This window comes from Anomaloglossus baeobatrachus, chromosome 2 (genome assembly GCF_048569485.1).
Source record: "Anomaloglossus baeobatrachus isolate aAnoBae1 chromosome 2, aAnoBae1.hap1, whole genome shotgun sequence".
In the NCBI taxonomy this organism is placed as follows: Eukaryota; Metazoa; Chordata; class Amphibia; order Anura; family Aromobatidae; genus Anomaloglossus; species Anomaloglossus baeobatrachus.
In genome coordinates, this window is record NC_134354.1 from 285,098,155 (window position 1) to 285,119,615 (window position 21,461).

General features: G+C 50.8%; 1 protein-coding gene across 2 annotated transcripts in view; it reads left to right on the forward strand.

Moving 5' to 3' along the window:
• The first annotated feature begins 20,312 nt into the window (after positions 1-20,312).
• The window catches only part of LOC142291362 (connector enhancer of kinase suppressor of ras 1-like), a 42,511-nt gene continuing 41,362 nt past the window's right edge, over positions 20,313-21,461 (forward strand). Inside the window, exons 1-2 of one of the 2 annotated variants that reach the window (XR_012750462.1) lie at positions 20,313-20,528; positions 20,690-20,847. Coding sequence is in view for 1 of the 2 variants with exons in the window: in XM_075335832.1 (XP_075191947.1) it covers positions 20,477-20,528; positions 20,690-20,847 (210 nt within the window). In the remaining variant the exon portion in view is untranslated. The remainder of the gene's footprint in view (positions 20,529-20,689; positions 20,848-21,461) is intronic. The other variant, XM_075335832.1, reaches the window with a different exon arrangement.

Consider the following 21,461-nt stretch of genomic DNA (forward strand, 5'->3'; position numbering starts at 1 on the left):
AGGCCCCAAGTGTCCCTAACGTCCTCCTAAAAAACAGACTCTACCAAAAGTCAGGCCTGAATTTCTGGGTTATGGGATGCCAGAATTCTCCGCAGCCCCTCTCCCTGTGAGGGAGTGAGAGCTCTGCTGGGTACTGTACTAAGCTGTTTTGAATGTTGATATCATCAGATTGTTGACCGTCCAATTACATCATTGTAAATTGCGGCGGTGCTGGGTTAGTGCAAAGAGTGAAACCTCACCCTCGCACAGTGAGAGGTACTGCGGAGGGGTGAGGGATCCCATGCTTCATGCCGGGTTGTCCTGGAGACTTATCAGCACTTTTGACAATAACTTATATTTGGTAAAATTACTAGTCTGGGGCTGTCAACTCTCTATTATTAAATTAAATGGCAGCGTCAAATGGGTGATCAGTACTCTTTAAGTCATATAATAAGAATGCTAGCAGTAGGATCAGTGACCCAAAGGTGGATATAATTATAGGTGCAGGGGTTGCAATCCGTGGCGTAACTAGAGTTTGATGGGCCCCGATGCAAAGTTCAGACCTGGGCCCCCCCTCTCCACGTACACCGACACTTTGGGTATGGGATAATGACGCTGACACTTGGCTCTTACCCTCAGCACCCAGGTTTCCCATGATCTGAAATCCCTCTATTAGCACCCAGCTTTCCTATGTTCTGATATCCACCTTGTCCTTGGCACCCAGCTTCCCCATGCTCTGTTATACATCTTTCCCGCAGCACCCAACTTTCCCATATCAGAGCATGGGAAAGCTGGGTGCCGAGAGAAGGTGCTGAGAGATGTATAGCAGAGTATGGGAAAACTGGGTAGTGAGGGAAAGAGCCTTTTTTCCTCAGCACAAAACGTTCCCATCCCCTGCTTGTATCTTTGTCCCCCCCCCTTGTATATAGTTCTCCAAATACTATAATGGCCCCCACATAGACTTCCATATAGTATAAAGGGTCCCACATAACCCTTCATATATTAGAATGCACCTTCATAGTCTTCTATGTATTATAATGCATTTCCCATAGTTCTCCATGCATTATAATTCACCCCATAGTCCTCCATATATTATACTGCCTCACATAGTCCTCCATATATTATAATGCACCCCCACAGTCCTCCATGTATAAAGTAACCCTCATAGCCCTCCAATTATTATAATGAATTTCTCATAGTTCTCCATGTCTTATAAATCACCTCATAATTCTCCATATATTATACTGCACCACATAGTCCTCCATAATTCATCCCCATAGTCCATGTGCAAGGTAGGCTCCATAGTCCTTCATATATTATAATGTAGCCCCATAGTCCTATATATATTATAACACAACCCCATAAAACTTAGTATTGTATTATGCAGCCCCATACTCCATGTATAATGCACCCCTGTATTCCATGAATAAGGTGTCCTTCATTTTGTATTATGCAGCACCATACTCCTTCATGTATAATGCACCCCTAGTCCATGTATAAGGTGTCCTTCATGTTGTATAATGCATCCCCATAAACTTCCATATATAATGCAGCCTACTAGACCTCCATGTATAATACACCCCTATAGTCCATGTATAAGGTGTTCTTCATGTTTATTATGCAGACTCATAGACCTCCATATATAATTCAGCCCCCAAGGCCTCCATGTAGAATAATGCAGTCAGCCTCCCCAGGCCTCCATGTAGAATAATGCAGCCAGCCTCCCCAGGCCTCCATGTATAATGATGCAGCCAGCCTCCCCAGGCCTCCATGTATAATGATGCAGCCAGCCTCCCCAGACCTCCATGTATAATGATGCAGCCAGCCTCCCCAGGCCTCCATGTATAATGATGCAGCAAGCCTCCCCAGGCCTCCATGTAAAATGATGCAGAAAGCCTCCCCAGGCCTCCATGTATAATAATGCAGCCAGCCTCCTCAGGCCTCCATGTATAATAATGCAGCCAGCCTCCTCAGGCCTCCATGTATAATAATGCAGCCAGCCTCCCCAGGCCTCCATGTATAATAATGCAGCCCTCCCAGGCCTCTGGCCACCGTGTACTCACTAATTTATATATATAAAAAAAACGCCAACAAATACTCACCTCTCTCCTCGTTCCCCCACTGCTCTGTCCTCACCTATCTCCTCCTTCCACCGCTGCTCCGTCCTCGCCTCTCCTTGTTCCCCCACTGCTCCAGTCAGCGTCCTCCCATCCTGCGCTCTGTGCTCTCAGCACAGCAGTCGCAGAGGAGTGACATCACCTCGCAGGCACAGGGTGAGAATGATGATACATAGAGCGGCGCCGGCCACTCTATGCTTCATCTTTGCTGTGCGCGATGATGGGGGAGGGTGGCCCTGTGCCGCCGCTGACACCAGGCAAGGGGGCCCGGTGTCAGTGGCGGGACTGGGTCATATAGCGGCCACGTGGTCTGCGACAGAATAGCGCAGCTCCTCTCTCACTGAAAGGAGCTGGCTGCTAATCTGCCAGGCGGCGTGGGCCTCTAACCTGCTGGGCCCGGTCGCAATGGCGACCCCTGTGACCGCGTTAGTTACTCCCCTGGATGCAATCGCACCCAGGCACTCGAGTCTAAGGGGACCAAACTGTCCTTTTAGCTCATATTAAAAGATCTGCCCTATTACAGACCCATGATAGTTAGGTGCTGTCACGATCCCAGGGTCCTGGCGCCGTCTGTCACTCACCGCTCCGGTTCCCGTTCCTTCTGCCCGCGGCTGCCCCCCTCACTCTCCCTCCTCTGCATCCTCCGTGCCTCCTGCCCGCCGGTCCCGGCGTCTCCCTGCGACCCAGGACACTCTGTCTGGTCCCCCTGCATCTCCTGCACCGCTTCCTGCTCTGGTCTCCGGCACACGAGCTTCACGCATGCGCATTAGGGCGCGCGCGCGTTCACTCACCTCTTCTTAAAGGTTCAGCGTCCCAGAAACAGGATATGGTCAATTACAGGTACAGGGTACATTAGGACTTCCTTTCCATGTGGGCGGTGCCTGATTAACGTGTTCCCATAGCTAGGTGTTCAGGTCCCTCTGTGTCTTGTACCCAGATTAACCCTGTCTCTTCCGCAGAGCCCGTCTGCTGTCCTGACCTGGTCCCAGAGTGCCGATTACCCAGGAGGTGTCCCGGTGACTGTTTGCTGAGGATCCTTCCATCTCCCGTCAGCCTGAACCCGTCACCTGGACTTTACCTGGAAGCTCCAGCCTGCATGTCCTGGATCCGGACCCCGTCGGCTGTGACTACTCGGCACCTGTACCCGGTTCCCGTCATCTGTCCTGCCTCCGGTTCCTGTTGGACTATTAGTCATCTCCCGTGCCGATCTCTGAAGTACCCGTACCCCGTACTCCCTGTGTTCCGGCTGCCATGCATTTAGGCCCTCTGGTGGGGTGACCAGACAGTCCCTGTATAGGGGTTAGCTCTTGGTTGCCTCTCTGGGGGAGTCCGCTGCACGGTCCCGTGAATCCACCTCCAGGACGTTACAGTTTGATCAGGCCATGGATTCCACCGGAGCACAAGCATCCTAGCTGGCCGGATTACAACAAGAACTGGTACGACAACGCGAGACCCAATCTCGCATGCTGGCCTTTATGTCGTCAGTGGACACTAGCCTGACTAATCTCCAAGCAACAGCCACATCCCTGTCAGATCAGAATGCGGCAGCGGCTTCCATAGTGGCTTCTTCTTCAACCTCGAGACTCCGCCTAGCTTCTCCGCCCTTGTAGGCCGGGGATCCCAAGACCTATAGAGGTTTTTTAAATCAATGCTCCCTGCATTTCAAGTTGCTTCCGCATTTCTTTGCCTCTGATCAAGCAAAGGTGGCCTTTCTGATGTGCCATTTGGAGGATGAAGCATTGGCCTGGATAAATCCCTTATGGGAGAAGGAAGATTCGGTGACTACCAACATCCGGGAATTCCTTGAGGCTTTCCATAACACCTTTGATGAACCGGGACGCACCACCACGGCCACCTCTTCCCTCCTCCGACTACACCAAGGAACCCTAACAGTTGGCTAGTATGCCATCAAGTTCCGCACGCTTGCCTCTGAGTTAGGGTGGAATAATGAGGCATTGACAGCAACCTTCTGGGAGGGCCTCTCCGGTCGCATCAAGGACGAGTTGGCCGGTCGTGATGTTCCTCCTACCTTGGATGGTCTGGTCTCTCTAGCAACCCGGATTGATCTCCATTTTCTGGAACGGTCCAAGGAAGTATCCCGGGAGAGACAACCGACACGTCATGCCTCCACGTCGCAGAGGTCCACCGCACCTCAATCAGTGCCACCCGGCAACTCTACTCCTGAACCTATGCAAATAGATCGTCTAGGACAAGCTGAACAATGCCGAGCGGAGCGGCTCGTCAAGTGTCTGTGCTTCTACTGTGGAAGTGATACATACCTGCTTCGTTCCTGCCCCGAGAAGCCGGGAAACTCCAAAGCCTAGGGTTGGTGGGAGAGGCCACCCTAGGTACCGGAACCCTTTCGGACCCGGTTACGCTGACCGTCCAAGTGACAGCGGAGGAGACTCGGTTCACGGCAGAGGCGTACCTTGATTCAGGGGCAGCGGGCAATTTCATCCAACAGGCTACGGTGGACAAATACCGGGTACCTGTCATCCCGCTTTCAAAACCCCTTGTGATCGCTTCCGTGGATGGGAAACCCCTATCTGAAGCCGTGTTGCTTATTACCAAAACCGTGGAACTCCGTATTGGCGCTCTGCATACCGAAAGGATTGCTCTATATGTCCTCCCGAAACTGGCTTCATGAACCCGTCGTCAGTTGGCATTCTGGAGAAATTACCCGTTGGGGCCTGTTTTTTCACGAGAACTGTCTGCAGGCTGTACGGCCCGTCCATCAGTCTCCAGCACTGGAGTCCCTACCGGGACTGCCTTCTGCATATTGGTCGTTTGCGGACGTTTTTGAAAAGAAGGAGGCAGAGGTGTTACCGCCACATCGACCCTACGACTGTGCCATTGACTTGCTGCCAGGCACTACCCCTCCTCGCGGACGGATCTATCCCTTGTCCCCTGCCGAGGCTCATGCCATGTCGGACTACATTGCAGACAACCTGGCAAGGGGGTTCATCAGGAGATGCTCGTCTCCTGCAGGAGCAGGGTTTTTCTTAGTCAAGAAGAAAGAAGGTGACTTACGCCCTTGCATCGACTACCGGGGCTTGAACCAGATCACCGTAAAGAATAAATATCCTCTACCTCTGATCCCGGAGCTATTCGACCGGCTCAGGGGGGCCCGTATCTTCACCAAGATAGACCTTCGCGGAGCTTACAACCTGGTCCGTATTCGCCCAGGAGACGAATGGAAAACGGCATTCAACACCCGTGACAGGCACTACGAATACTCTGTGATGCCCTTCGGCCTCTCTAACGCCCCGGCTGCCTTCCAGGAACTGGTGAACAATGTTTTCAGGGATATTCTCTATGTCTGTGTGGTCATATATCTGGACGATATCCTAGTTTATTCCCCACACTTGCTGACCCACAGAAAAAAACGTACGACTCGTTCTGCAAAGGCTCAGGGAGAACCGTCTGTACGCAAAGTGCGAAAAGGGTGTCTTTGAACGGTCGTCCCTTCCCTTTCTGGGCTACGTGATTACCGACACGGGTCTGCAGATTGATCCCGAGAAGGTGTCTTCTATCCTCAAGTTGCCTCCTCCCTCCGGACTGAAAGCCATCCAACGCTTCCTAGGCTTCGCCAATTATTATCGCCAGTTCATTCCCCACTTCACTGCTCTGACGGCGCCTCTCTCCGCCTTGACCAAGAAGGGGACCAATCCGAAAGACTGGTCACCTGAGGCCAACGCCGCTTTCTGTTCCTTGAAATGGGCGTTTGCCTCCTCTCCCGTTCTCCACAGACCAGAGTTGAACTGCCAATTTGCCTTGGAGGTGGATGCTTCCTCCTCAGGAGCCGGGGCCGTGCTCATGCAGAAGTCGTCCACCGGGAAGATGGTCACCTGCGACTTCTTCTCCAAAATATTCTTGTCACCGGAACGCAACTACACCATTGGCAATCGGGAGCTCCTAGCTGTCAAATTGGCTCTGGAAGAATGGCGGTATCTGTTGGAGGGTGCTGTATACTCGGTTATTATCTACACCGACCATAAAAACCTGGAGTACCTGCGATCCGCTCGGAGACTCAACCCGAGACTAACCCGTTGGTCTCTGTTCTTTGCCCAGTTTGACTTCCAACTGCATTTCCGGCCTGCGGACAAGAAGGTCCTTCGTTCCGGTAGAGCAAGAGGATGAGACAAACCAGTCCATCATTTGTCCTAATAAAGTCATCCCGATGGCTCCCGTCACTCTGGCACAGTTACCCCCTGGGAAGACTCTCGTCACGGAGAATGACAGACTAAAAGTCCTTCAGTGGGGGCATTCTTCGAAAGTGGCCGGACATACCGGTCAGAAGAAAACTTGGAGCGCTATTGTCCGTCACTATTGGTGGCCGTCTCTCCGTAAGGATGTCATCTCTTTTCTCTCCGCTTGTCCATCCTGTGCCCGGAACAAGACGCCAAAGCACTTGCCCTATGACCGTCTCCTGCCTCTGCCGATTCCCTCCGTTCCATGGCAACACATTGCCATAGATTTTATCACGGACTTACCTTTGTCCTCCGGACATACGGTCATCAGGGTCATGGTGGATCGTTTCTCGAAGATGGCTCATTTCGTCCCCATGGTCGGACTGCCCTCTGCCCAGGAGCTCGCTGATGCCTTCATTCAGCATATCTTCCAGCTGCACGGCTATCCCTTGCATATAGTGTCCGACAGGGGAACTCAGTTAACCTTGCGCTTCTGGAGGGCGCTCTGTGAACATCTGGGAGTATCTCTGGACTTTTCCTCGGCCTACCATCCCCAGTCGAATGGCCAAGTGGAACGTGTCAACCAGGTCCTGACTTCCTTCGACACTACGTCAACGTCCATCATGACGACTGGTCCACGCTTCTTCCTTGGGCTGAGTTCTCCCATAATCATCACGTCAGTGAATCCTCCTCCAGCTCTCCCTTCTATGTTGTCTACGGTCTTCAGCCTTCTGTTCCATTACCGGTATCCTCGACTTCTGATGTTCCCACTGCAGATGCCCTGTCCAAAGACGTCTCCAATATATGGAGTACCGTTAAAACTTCCCTTGAACGTGCTTCCGCCCAGATGAAAAAACATGCGGACAAGAGATGCCTTGACCCTCCTTACTTCTCTCCTGGGGATTTGGTATGGCTTTCCTCCAAATTGTAATACTATTGTATGTACTGAGGATTCCGATTGCGTTAGGGCAATGACAACCAGAGACGAGTTCTTGGTGCAAGAACGTTTATAATATGCAACCGACAATATGTACATAAACAGAACAAAAACACAGTAGAACATAAACACAGGAAATACCTTCCAGGATCGGAGCGAAGGTGAATTCCCGGGGCCACGCACCGGACTCCCCCAGGGAGACCACCAAGAGCGAACCCCTATACAGGGACTGTCTGGCAATCACCCCAGAAGGTCTAAATGCGCAGCAGCCGGGACACAAAGGGCAATAGGTATAGTCCAAAAATGTCCGTACGTGATGAGAGTCCAGAGTGGTTACGAAACGGAAGGAACCGGGCAGAAGTGCCGACCAAAGACGGGAGACGGAGTCCGGGCACAGCTTGATGAGACCAGGTGAAGTCCAGAGTCGGTGTCGGTTGTTTTTCAAGAGGATCCAAATATCAATCAGGAACCAAGAGCAGCAGGGCAGGAGTACACAGGAAGCAGTATAATCAGGCAACTGGACTAAGCTTAGGGGCGGCTTTTAAACAGATGAACAGGAAGTAGGGCAACAGAACAGAAAACTCCATGTTAAAAAAGGGCAAGCTCCTTTAAAAGAAAACTGGAAATCCCGGAACTCTGACAGTACTCCCCCCCCCCCCCAGAAATGGCCTCAGGACGGATCAGGGCCCGGCTTGTCTGGGTACCTCCGATGAAACTGAGCAACCTTCCGGGGCGCTCGAATGTTACCCACAGGTTCCCAGGAATCGTCCTCGGGGGAGTACCCCTGCCAACGTACCAGATACTGAAGCTGATGCTGATGGAGCCGGGAGTCAATAATGTCCTCAACCACGAACTGCTCCTGGCCATCAACCATCACAGGCGGAGGAGGAGGCATGATACGACCATGAAACGTATTAGGGGACACAGGTTTGAGTAGAGAAACATGAAAGACCGGGTGTACCTTTAAATGGTGCGGCAACCTCAGCCGACAGGCCACAGAGCTCACGATCCCGGTGATCTTAAACGGACCGATGAATTTCTGCCCCAGCTTCTGCGAAGGAACACCCAATTTCAGATTTTTGGTGGATAACCACACCGAGTCCCCTACCTTATACATGGGTGCCTGTTTCCGGTGAGTGTCTGCCGACTTCTTGTAACGCTCCTGAGCCGAAGCCAAAGAGTCCTTTAAAACATCCAGATTCTGTCGTAGCTCCATCATTCTGTCCTCCACCGCTGGCACCGAAACCGCCACCGGTGACCTAGGCAAAACATTCGGATGGTAACCCAAGTTAGCGAAAAAGGGCGTTACCTTAGTGGAGCTGCTCTGAGTGTTGTTATACGAGAACTCCGCCAAAGGAAGCAGCTTCAACCAATCATCCTGCAGATGGCTGACATAACATCGTAGGTACTGCTCCAGGGTTTGATTAGTCCGTTCGGTTTGCCCATTTGTCTGAGGATGGTATGCAGAAGACAAACAGACATCAATACGGAGTGCCGAACAAAACCCCTTCCAGAATTTAGACGTGAACTGCACGCCCCGGTCAGAGATGATCTCATCTGGTACCCCATGCAATCGAAATATATTCTGGATAACCAAATCCACTGTCTCTGCGGCTGAGGGAAGACCGGTACATGGAATAAAGTGAGCAGCTTTGGTCAACCGATCCACCACCACTAAAATGGTATTGTTACCGCCTGAGACTGGCAACTCCACAATAAAATCCATTGAGATGGATCCCCAAGGGCGAGATGGAACGGGTAACGGTTGAAGGAGTCCCGTAGGAGCCACACGAGGGACCTTGCACCGGGCACAAACCACACATGAGTGGACATAGTCTTTCACATCCTTTAAACAGGTTGGCCACCAGAAAAAACGACTCAAATTCCTGCGTCTTCTGTACCCCCCTGTGACCTGCCAACACGGAGTCATGGACCAATTTAAGAACCCGAAGTCTTACAGCCTCCGGGACATAAATACGTCGCTCTCTCAACCACACACCATTCCGAAGGACAAGAGTCACATCATTCGGGGGGGCAGCAAGAAATACATCACCATCATAGACCAGCTTGATGTCCTTCCACAAGTCCTGGTCCTGGATTACTCCAACGAAATTGGCATCTGATAACACGGTCTGAGACGGGGTTCCAGGCACGGAGTCCATGGCGTGGATTCGGGACAAGGCATCGGCTTTCCCATTACGTGACCCTGGACGGTATGTAACGATAAAATTGAACTGGTTAAGGAACAAGCTCCAACGGGCTTGCCGTGGAGACAGGCACCTGGCAGATTTAAGAAATTCCAGGTTACGATGATCTGTGAGAACTATCACTTGCTGCGCTGCTCCCTGTAAGTGGTGTCTCCATTCCTTAAAAGCTGAAATAATCGCCAACAATTCCTTGTCCGCAATGTCATAGTTCTTTTCTGCAGGGGACAACCGGCGAGAAAAGAAAGCACACGGGTGCAAGAGACTCTTGTCCCCAGTCCTTTGGGAAAGGATAGCCCCTAATGCATAATCGGAAGCGTCGACTTCCACAATAAAGGGGAGTGCGGGATTCGGGTGTATTAGTATGGGTGCTGAGGTAAAACAAACCTTGAGACGATTGAAAGCTTCCTGGGCCTGGGCAGACCACACAAACGTCTGTCCTTTCTTGGTTAACAGAGTGATAGGACGGACGATCTCTGAAAAGTTACGGATAAAGCGTCTGTAAAAGTTAGCAAAACCGACAAAGCGTTGTACCTCCTTGATGTTTCCCGGTTCCGGCCAGTCTAGAATTGCTTGTACCTTGCCAGACTCCATGTTCAGTCCCTGAGGAGAGATGACATATCCTAAAAATTCTATTTTTGAGCAATGGAATTCGCACTTCTCCAGTTTAATATACAGGTGGTTATCCCTCAGACGGGTAAGTACTGTCTTGACGTGCTCCTGGTGTTCCTGTAGGGAATCAGAAAAGATCAAGATATCATCCAGGTAAATCACCATGAATTGGTCCATTATATCCCTAAAAATATCGTTGACTAGGTGTTGGAAAGCCGCAGGTGCGTTACAAAGTCCAAAAGGCATAACTAGATACTCATAATGTCCATACTGACATCTGAACGCTGTTTTCCACTCATCCCCGAGACGTATGCGGAGTAGATTATATGCCCCACGGAGATCCAATTTAGTGAATATCTTTGCCTGTTGAACTCTCTCCAATAGTTCAGGAATCAACGGTAACGGATACCGGTTCCGGATGGTTATCTTATTTAGTTCCCGGTAGTCGATACAAGGTCTCAGAGTCCCCTCTTTCTTTTTCACAAAAAAGATGGGTGCCCCTGCTGGTGAGGTAGAAGGGCGAATAAATCCCTTGGCTAGACTTTCATCGATGTAATCTTTTAGTGCTTGTAACTCAGGTGCCGCCAACGGGTAGACATGACCAAACGGGATCTCTGCCCCTGGGAGTAAGGGGCACTTTGCACAATGCGACATCGCAGGTGCGATGTCGGTGGGGTCAAATTGAAAATGACGCACTTCCGGCATCGCATGCGACATCGCAGTGTGTAAAGCCTAGATGATACGATTAACGAGCGCAAAAGCGTCGTAATCGTATCATCGGTGCAGCGTCGGCGTAATCCATGATTACGCTGACGCGACGGTCCGATGTTGTTCCTCGCTCCTGCGGCAGCACACATCGCTGTGTGTGAAGTCGCAGGAGCGAGGAACGTCTCCTACCGGCCTCACTGCGGCTTCCGTAGGATATGCGGAAGGAAGGAGGTGGGCGGGATGTTGACATCCTGCTCATCTCCGCCCCTCCGCTCTGATTGGCCGCCTGCCGTGTGACGTCGCAGTGACGCCGCACGACCCGCCCCCTTAACAAGGAGGCGGGTCGCCGGCCACAGGGACGTCGCACGGCAGGTGAGTGTGTGTGTGAAGCTGGCGTAGCGATAACTTTCGCTACGCCAGCTATCACCACATATCGCTGCTGCGACGGGGGCGGGCACTATCGCACTCGGCATCGCAGCATCGGGCTGCGATGTCGTAGTGTGCAAAGCCCGCCTTAGTCTATGGGACAATCATACGGTCTATGCGGGGGAAGCCGATCTGCTTTTCTTTTGTCGCATATATCAGCGAAGTCATGATAAACCGGGGGTAGAACAGGTACCTGTACAGTGCCCTCCGCCTTCGGTGTTACTGGAACCGGTACAGTTGGACTAATGGTCGGACCACTCTGGGGTGGGAAGGATATTTCTTTAGTCTCCCAATCGATGACTGGATTTGTAGACTGCAGCCAAGGAATTCCTAAAATTATCGGAAAATGGGGAGAAGAAATTAACATGAAAACAAAGGTCTCCTGCTGACCTGGTTTCATCACGCATTCTAGGGGTACTGTCTCCCGATCAACTGGTCCAGAAACTAATGGAGAACAGTCTACCGTCTCCATGGTAACCGGTGAGGATCTTTGTTGAGTCCGGATACCGTGTTTCCTGGCAAAAGAAGAGTCCATGAAATTTCCCCCTGCCCCAGAGTCTATCATAGCAGATGTAGGAATTAACTGTCCCTCCCACCGTATCTGAATGGGAAGCGAGCAATGGGTGTTTTTCCCTTCTGAGTCCTTAGGTGAAGTTGACATTACAGTCAAGGGAAATACCGCATCCAGGTGTCCACTTGCCTCAGAGATATCTGACTCTGCGTCCGTGTTGTCACACTCTGCCATTGCTGCCAGTACCTTATTTGGGCGATTTGGACGTTTTGGGCAGTCAATCAGGAAATGGTCTGATTGACCACAATAGAAACACAAACGCTCACGGAGCCGGTGTTCACGACGTTCGTTGGTCTCTCGCTTTTGTAGAGAGTCCACTTGCATAGGAACATCCTCGGCCTCCCGTGGCGTCTTGAGAGCGGGTTCTCTAGAAGGAAACGCAAAGTTGGTTACCCGGTTTACAGCTGCCCATTTTTCTTGTCTACGTTCCGTCAAGCGGGTATCGATACGCACACAGTGTTGGAGAAACAGTTCAAAATCCCGTGGAGATTCGGAACGAGTTAACTCGTCCTTGATGGTACCGGACAAACTCTTTCTGAAAACTGACAATAACGCATTGTTTCCCCAGTCGGTGTCTACCACTAACCTTTTGAACTCGGTGGCGTATTCGACGACAGACCGCTTTCCCTGACGTAAGGAAAGGAGAGCCTATTCAGCGGTAGCACGGCGATTAGGATCATCAAACATTTGCGCCATTGCTGTTAAAAAGTCATCCAGGTGATTTAAACGGATATCACGGTTCTCTATCATCGGATTAGCCCAAGCCAGTGCTCGGGAGGTTAACAACATGATTATACAGTTAGGTCCAGAAATATTTGGACAGTGACACAATTTTCGCGAGTTGGGCTCTGCATGCCACCACATTGGATTTGAAATGAAACCTCTACAACAGAATTCAAGTGCAGATTGTAACGTTTAATTTGAAGGTTTGAATAAAAATATCTGATAGAAATTGTAGGAATTGTACACATTTCTTTACAAACACTCCACATTTTAGGAGGTCAAAAGTAATTGGACAAATAAACCAAACCCAAACAAAATATTTTTATTTTCAATATTTTGTTGCGAATCCTTTGGAGGCAATCACTGCCTTAAGTCTGGAACCCATGGACATCACCAAACGCTGGGTTTCCTCCTTCTTAATGCTTTGCCAGGCCTTTACAGCTGCAGCCTTCAGGTCTTGCTTGTTTGTGGGTCTTTCCGTCTTAAGTCTGGATTTGAGCAAGTGAAATGCATGCTCAATTGGGTTAAGATCTGGTGATTGACTTGGCCATTGCAGAATGTTCCACTTTTTTGCACTCATGAACTCCTGGGTAGCTTTGGCTGTATGCTTGGGGTCATTGTCCATCTGTACTATGAAGCGCCGTCCGATCAACTTTGCGGCATTTGGCTGAATCTGGGCTGAAAGTATATCCCGGTACACTTCAGAATTCATCCGGCTACTCTTGTCTGCTGTTATGTCATCAATAAACACAAGTGACCCAGTGCCATTGAAAGCCATGCATGCCCATGCCATCACGTTGCCTCCACCATGTTTTACAGAGGATGTGGTGTGCCTTGGATCATGTGCCGTTCCCTTTCTTCTCCAAACTTTTTTCTTCCCATCATTCTGGTACAGGTTGATCTTGGTCTCATCTGTCCATAGAATACTTTTTCCAGAACTGAGCTGGCTTCATGAGGTGTTTTTCAGCAAATTTAACTCTGGCCTGTCTATTTTTGGAATTGATGAATGGTTTGCATCTAGATGTGAACCCTTTGTATTTACTTTCATGGAGTCTTCTCTTTACTGTTGACTTAGAGACAGATACACCTACTTCACTGAGAGTGTTCTGGACTTCAGTTGATGTTGTGAACGGGTTCTTCTTCACCAAAGAAAGTATGCGGCGATCATCCACCACTGTTGTCATCCGTGGACGCCCAGGCCTTTTTGAGTTCCCAAGCTCACCAGTCAATTCCTTTTTTCTCAGAATGTACCCGACTGTTGCTTTTGCTACTCCAAGCATGTCTGCTATCTCTCTGATGGATTTTTTCTTTTTTTTCAGCCTCAGGATGTTCTGCTTCACCTCAATTGAGAGTTCCTTAGACCGCATGTTGTCTGGTCACAGCAACAGCTTCCAAATGCAAAACCACACACCTGTAATCAACCCCAGACCTTTTATCTACTTCATTGATTACAGGTTAACGAGGGAGACGCCTTCAGAGTTAATTGCAGCCCTTAGAGTCCCTTGTCCAATTACTTTTGGTCCCTTGAAAAAGAGGAGGCTATGCATTACAGAGCTATGATTTCTAAACCCTTTCTCCGATTTGGATGTGAAAACTCTCATATTGCAGCTGGGAGTGTGCACTTTCAGCCCATATTATATATATAATTGTATTTCTGAACATGTTTTTGTAAACAGCTAAAATAACAAAACTTGTGTCACTGTCCAAATATTTCTGGACCTAACTGTACATAACACTTTTGACCGGTCAGAACGGTAATCAGCATGTACATCAAAAAATAGTATACACTGGTTAACAAATCCACGAAATTGACTACGATCACCACTGAAACGAAATGGGGGTAACCTAGGCATACCGGCAGCTGATACGGACGTAGTGGGGGCGGCTTCCTGAGCCTCCACTCTGGTTTGCAAATCCTGAATAGCCGGACCCAGTACCTGATGATCATGGCCCAGCTGTACCTCCACATCTCTAAGCTTAGTTTGCACCGCCTCCATCTCCTGCTGCAAGGAGTTAATCATGGAAAAAAGCTGATCTACTCGTGTCTCAGTCATTGCCCCAGCGAAATCCTCTTAGTGGCCTGAGTATAATGTAATACTATTGTATGTACTGAGGATTCCGATTGCGTTAGGGCAATGACAACCAGAGACGAGTTCTTGGTGCAAGAACGTTTATAATATGCAACCGACAATATGTACATAAACAGAACAAAAACACAGTAGAACATAAACACAGGAAATACCTTCCAGGATCGGAGCGAAGGGGAATTCCCGGGGCCACGCACCGGACTCCCCCAGGGAGACCACCAAGAGCGAACCCCTATACAGGGACTGTCTGGCAATCACCCCAGAAGGCCTAAATGTGCAGCAGCCGGGACACAAAGGGCAATAGGTATAGTCCAAAAATGTCCGTACGTGATGAGAGTCCAGAGTGGTTATGAAACGGAAGGAACCGGGCAGAAGTGCCGACCAAAGACGGCAGACGGAGTCCGGGCACAGCTTGATGAGACCAGGTGAAGTCCAGAGTCGGTGTCGGTTGTTTTTCAAGAGGATCCAAATATCAATCAGGAACCAAGAGCAGCAGGGCAGGAGTACACAGGAAGCAGTATACTCAGGCAACTGGACTAAGCTTAGGGGTGGCTTTTAAACAGATGAACAGGAAGTAGGGCAACAGAACAGAAAACTCCATGTTAACAAAGGGCAAGCTCCTTTAAAAGAAAACTGGAAATCCCGGAACTCTGACACAAATACATCCTGTTGAAGATTCCATCTTACAAGTTGGGTCCGCGGTACATCGGTCCTTTCAAGGTCGTCAAGCGGATCAATGAGGTCTCATACAAACTGCAGCTCCCAGCCACAATGCGGATCCTGCACTCCTTCCACGTCTCCGTGCTCAAGCCAGTCGTCCTTGGCCCCTTCTCCTCTGATGCCGGTACTCCTCCTCCTCCTATTGCTGACGGTGATGTGTACGCGGTAATAGATATAGTGGCCATGAAGACCGTGCGGGGTAAGCAGTTCTTCCTTGTTAATTGGGAGGGCTACGGCCCCGAGGACCGGTCCTGGATACCCAGGGAGAACGTTGGCACTCCTCTTATACGTGACTTCTTGTCCTGGTTGCGGAGAGGGGGCGTGAGGGAGGGGGTACTGTCACGCTTCCCGGGTCCCAGCGCCGTCTGTCACTCACCGCTCCGGTTCCCAGTCCTTCTGCCCGCGGCTGCCCCCCTCACTCTTCCTCCTCTGTGTCCTCCGTGCCTCCTGCCCACCGGTCCCGGCGTCTCCCTGCGACCCAGGACACTCTGTCTGGTCCCCTTGCATCTCCTGCACCGCTTCCTGCTCTGGTCTCCGGCACACGAGCCTCGCGCATGCGCATTAGGGCGTGCGCGCGTTCACTCACCTCTTCTTAAAGGGCCAGCGTCCCGGAAACAGGATATGATCAATTACAGGTACAGGGTATATTACGACTTCCTTTCCATGTGGGTGGTGCCTGATCAACGTGTTCCCATAGCTAGGTGTTCAGGTCCCTCTGTGTCTTGTACCCAGATTAACCCTGTCTCTTCCGCAGAGCCAGTCTGCCGTCCTGACCTGGTCCCAGAGTGCCGATTACCCAGGAGGTGTCCCGGTGACGGTTTGCTGAGGATCCTGCCATCTCCCGTCAGCCTGAACCCGTCACCTGGACTTTACCTGGAAGCTCCAGCCTGCATGTCCCGCTGGATCCGGACCCCGTCGGCTGTGACTACTCGGCACTACTCGGCACCCCATCATCTGTCCTACCTCCGGTTCCCGTTGGACTATTAGTCATCTCCCGTGCCGATCTCTGAAGGACCCGTACTCCGTACTCTTTGTTTTCCGGCTGCCGTGCATTTAGGCCCTCTGGTGGGGTGACCAGACAGTCCCTGTATAGGGGATAGCTCTTGGTTGCTTCTCTGGGGGAGTCCGGTGCACGGTCCAGTGAATCCACCTCCAGGATGTTACAGGTGACCACAAGCTCCAAGTTACTACCTGTGCTCGAAAAATAAAGGTGCAGCCACTGCCACACAATCGAGGTTGTCAACTATCCAGTAATTCATGAACAGTCCATAAAAATATGAAACATTTTTTCCCGTTCAAAGAAAAAAATGTACATTGTTTTTGAATGTGAAGGATCTTGTACAATTATCTAGGATTATCCTTTCATAGCAGACAATGAATACATCGGAGTCTCCATAGCAAAATTATGGGCTGCAGACATAGATCAGCAGAAATCCTCACCATTTATTAGAGGTCTCTAACATATCCACATCAGCGGTATTTTGCCGCAGGCCAGATACAGTACAAATGCGTTTCAGCTCAATTTACCTCCAATGGAGTCCAAAAAAATATTTTCTGGCAGAGAATATTTGTAAAAACAGTGGGGAAAAAAGAAAAAAAATGAAACTGGCAACCCTGTGTTCGAGTCATGCATGGCTCTCCATCAGTGCCAGCCTTTATAGTGCCCAGGGCATTGCTCTCCATCAGTGCCAGCTTTTACAGTGCCCAGGGCATTGCTCTCCATCAGTGCCAGCCTTTATAATGCCCAGGGCATTGCTCTCCATCAGTGCCAGTCTTTATAGTGCCCAGGGCATTGCTCTCCATCAGTGCCAGTCTTTATAGTGCCCAGGGCATTGCTCGCCATCAGTGCCAGCCTTTGTACTGCCCAGGGTTTACAATCTGACGAATTTTTATGGACCGTTTATCAAAAAAATAACAATGATTTTTATGGACACAATGGAAAACTATGATAAATCTTTATGATTATAAGTAATCGATGTCTACAGCCCATAATTCTGATATGAAGACACCAGCTGCGCTCACTGGAGACAGTACGAGATGATAATTATGTCGAGGGTGGGGGCCAGCTTTCCCCGTCGCGGTGGCTGCTCGGGGAGATCGCGCTCGGATCCGGTGCCTTCTCCTCGGTGGCTCGAGCGGGCCGGACTTGGGGCTCGAGCAGCGCTCCTTGCCCACGAGTGAAAAGGGAGGAGAGTTGGATTTTTGGGATGGATGGAGTGTTCGTGACGCCACCCACGGGTTGTGGTGATGGTGGGCACCACCGCTGCTGGTGACAGGGTTCCCGGGAGCAATGGCGGGAGAGCAGCTAGTTGTTAGCCCTCCGTGGGTAGGGGCGGTTGGTCCCGGGGCCCGGTAGGCGGTTGGATTCCTCGGGATGGGTTCTGGCAGGGTGCAGGGTCGCGGTGCAGCGCAGCGCGGTGCCGGATGGCACTGGTGTACTCACTCAGACACAGATGGACAGAGTCTCTGGTAAACCAAACGGCTGGATGGACAGGGCCCGCAGCTGGCTGCGGTGTTCTCCCTGGACGGGTTGATGGTGGCTGTCGTTCCCTGCACCTGTGTTTTGTGTTTTGACTCTAATGCCTAGGCACCGGGAGTCCGCTCCCCGACGTATGTGTGCCAGAGGAGCCCGTTTGCCCGCAGATGCTGGCCCTTTGGATCTCTGGCCCTTGGCGTTGGCACTTATCCGGAACGGTTGGGCTGTTGCTTTCAATCGGGACTTGGGTGGGAATGGACCCCTGAGGTCCAGACCGCAATCAGAGAATTTGACTAAAGGTTGGCTTTAAGCCTAGTCGGGGTCTGAGTACCCTGCCTGGTGCTTGGCTCCAATCTGCTCCCCGATTCGGTACCGGCGGGCCACCGCCCAACCTCGGTCCTACGGTTCCGCTGACCTTCGCCAACTCCTGCAGACGGCCACCACCGTCTGCCGACCTTACTGAATGTGCCTGGGTTCCCAGACACCAACAGTTTTCACTCCTCACTCACTACAGACCACAACTGGACTGACTACTGTGTTTTTCCCGCCTCCAGGCTGTGAACTCCTCGGTGGGTGGGGCCAACCACCTGGCTCCGCCCCACCTGGTGTGGACATCAACCCTGGAGGGTGGCAACAAGGGTTTAATGTTTGACTGGTGTGACCTGTCCAGGGAAGGGGGGTGTCTGGTGTTGTGTAGTGACCTGTGACCCCTGGGCTCCAGGGCATCACAACTACATTCAGAATAATCTGCAAGCTTCTTCAGCTTAAAAAAAAAATCTCATTTTTTTTACATACGGGGCAAAAAAGTGCCATATTTTTACGGACTGTCCTGGAATTTCTGGGTGGTTGGCCTCCCAGGTAATGCCCTCATAACTGTGCCAGCTACTAGTGCTCCCATAACCGTGCCAGACGTCTAGTGCCCCCATGACCGTGCTAGCCACTGATGCCCCCATAACCGTTCCAGCCACTAGTGCCCCATAACGGTGCCAACCACTGGTGCCCCCTAACTGTGCCCACCACTGGTACCCCCCTAACTGTGCCAACCACTGGTGCCCCCTAACTGTGCCAACCACTGGTGTCCCCATAACTGTGCCAACCACTGGTGTCCCCATAACTGTGCCAACCACTGGTGTCCCCATAACTGTGCCAACCACTGGTGCCCCCCTAACTGTGCCCACCACTGGTACCCCGCTAACTGTGCCAACCACTGGTGCCCCCCTAACTGTGCCAACCACTGGTGTCCCCATAACTGTCCCAACCACCCTTGTCCCCTGTGCCAACCACTGGTACCCCCCTAACTGTGCCAAACACTGGTGTCCCCATAACTGTGCCAACCACCCTTACCCCCTAACTGTGCCAACCACTGGTACCCCCTTTGGAGACACGGGGCTCAGTGGGTGCTCTCGTCCACTAAAACCCGCCGCCTTTAGAAAGACAGCGTGGCTCAGGGCTCATCCCAACTGAACGCCGGCCTCCTTAACCGTGGGCATAACACTACTCAGACAACTCAGGGTGAGGGAACCACAATAATTAGACTTTATTGGATCCCCAATCAATTAACGGCACATAACACATAACCAGCAAAACACACAAATGTAACAGGCAACAGAGTCTCACCCTTCCGCTGGCTCACCAGGGATTTAGAATGTCCATGCCTCAGAGCTTCCAGGGCCGCTTACTCCAGTCAAACAGCACCCCGCTTTTGGCGGGCACCCACCGAGAAAGGAATAATGCCAGATTCAGGAAGCTGTGTGAGGTCTGCAAAGTCTGTAACAGGTGACTGAACTGTCCCAACCTGAGTGTCCTCCTTAGGTAGTCCTGGTTTGATGTTCCAATCCTGGCAGCCGGAGTCGAAATCCCTAGGCTGTGGATATGGTCTCCAACCGGAACCGGAGTCCCTAGATTGAAGCCATAAGATATCCTGATCCTCTAGTCAGCTCCGAAGAGCTTAGACTGGATCCATCAGCATCCAACAACCTTCATCAACCCTGGTGGCTTAAAGAAGTCCCTTTTATAGCCATAACTTTCCCTTAAGATACACTGCGTCCTCATCGATTGGTTGGACAAGATTGCTTCTCCCATTGGATGAATTTCAAGCTGCATGGATAATGTTCATTTAAATGATGTGCATAGAAAGACTCAGTGTATCTACATGGAGTCGGCAAGTCACCGACTAGACAATGGCTACTAAGGTAATTACATTATCAATACACAACTACAATACAATGATTACTGGAAAAGTCTGGAGAGCAATAGCTAAGCAAACATGACTTAGCACACATAAGAACAATAGTCTGGCTGAATGTTAAGAAACTTTAACCCATGAGAGTCCATGTCGTCACCCCCCCCTAACTGTGCCAACCACTGGTGCCCCCCTAACTGTGCCAACCACTAGTGCCCCCATAACTGTGCATTGTACCTTACTAATTTTCCATGCTATTTTTTCTGCATTACTTTTATGGTGAGGTTGGGGCAATGGAAACCAGAAGTAAAATACAACATTTTAAGACCTTTATTCTTCCCACCTTCCCAGGACATTGAGGTGACATTCCTGGGGCTCCGGTACGTGCCGCCGCCACCGCGCAGGAATGCTGCAGGACCGTACTAGTCCCCCGTACAGAAAATAGTCCTGACCCCAGTCACGGGGGGCGTGGTCACAGGCGCCGCCTCTCGCCTCACCTGCGTGACGTCAGCAGGGTTGTCCATCAGGAAGTGCGGGAGACAGTATGGAGCTGATTTCTTCGTGGTCTCCAGACACGGTCAGCGGCTACTTAGAGGGTGAGTACAGAAGGAGTTGACACTGTATACAGTGCTGTGGAAGGCGTGTGTGGACGGTGTCCTGGGGTAACAGCAGGGAGGGTGTGCCTGATATTGGAGTGCTAGGAAAGCCCTGGTGGTCGGGAGGTGACTGATCGCTGCAGTATGTGTGTTATCCGCAGGTCTGGACCCCACAGTACAGCATTACTCCTTCCAGGGCTGGAGTATCTCTGGGCAGAACCTGCTGGACCTCTCCCCTCAGCATCTGGATGCCCTCGGAGTCAGGAGCATTGGACACCAGGAGATATTTCTGGAAGCTGTGGAACAGCTGTGCGCCTTGGTAAGGATGTAATAATGCTGAAGGGTGTGTGACGACATGGACTCTCATAGGTTAAAGTTTCTTAACATTCAGCCAGACTATTGTTCTTATGTGTGCTAAGTCATGTTTGCTTAGCTATTGTATCTCCAGTCTCTTCCAGTAATCATTGTATTGTAGTTGTGTATTGCTAATGTGATTACCTTAGTTGCCATTGTCTAGTCGGAGACTTGCAGGCTCCATGTAGATATCCTCAGTCTTTCTACCTACATCATTTAAATGAACATTATCCATGCAGCTTGAAATTCCTCCAATGGGAGAAGCAATCTTGTCCAACCAATCGATGATGACGCAGTGTATCTAAGTGGAAGGCTGTGGCTATAAAAAGGGACTTCTTTAAGCCACAAGGTTGTTGATGAAGGTTGATGGATCCAGTCTAAGCTCTTTGGAGCTGACTAGAGGATCAGGACATCTTATGGCTTCAATCTAGGGACTCCGGTCCCGGTTGGAGACCATATCCACAGCCTAGGGATTTTGACTCCGGCTGCCAGGATTTTAACATCAAACCAGAACTACCTAAGGAGGACACTCAGGTTGGGACAGTTCAGTCACCTGTTACAGACTTTGCAGACCTCACA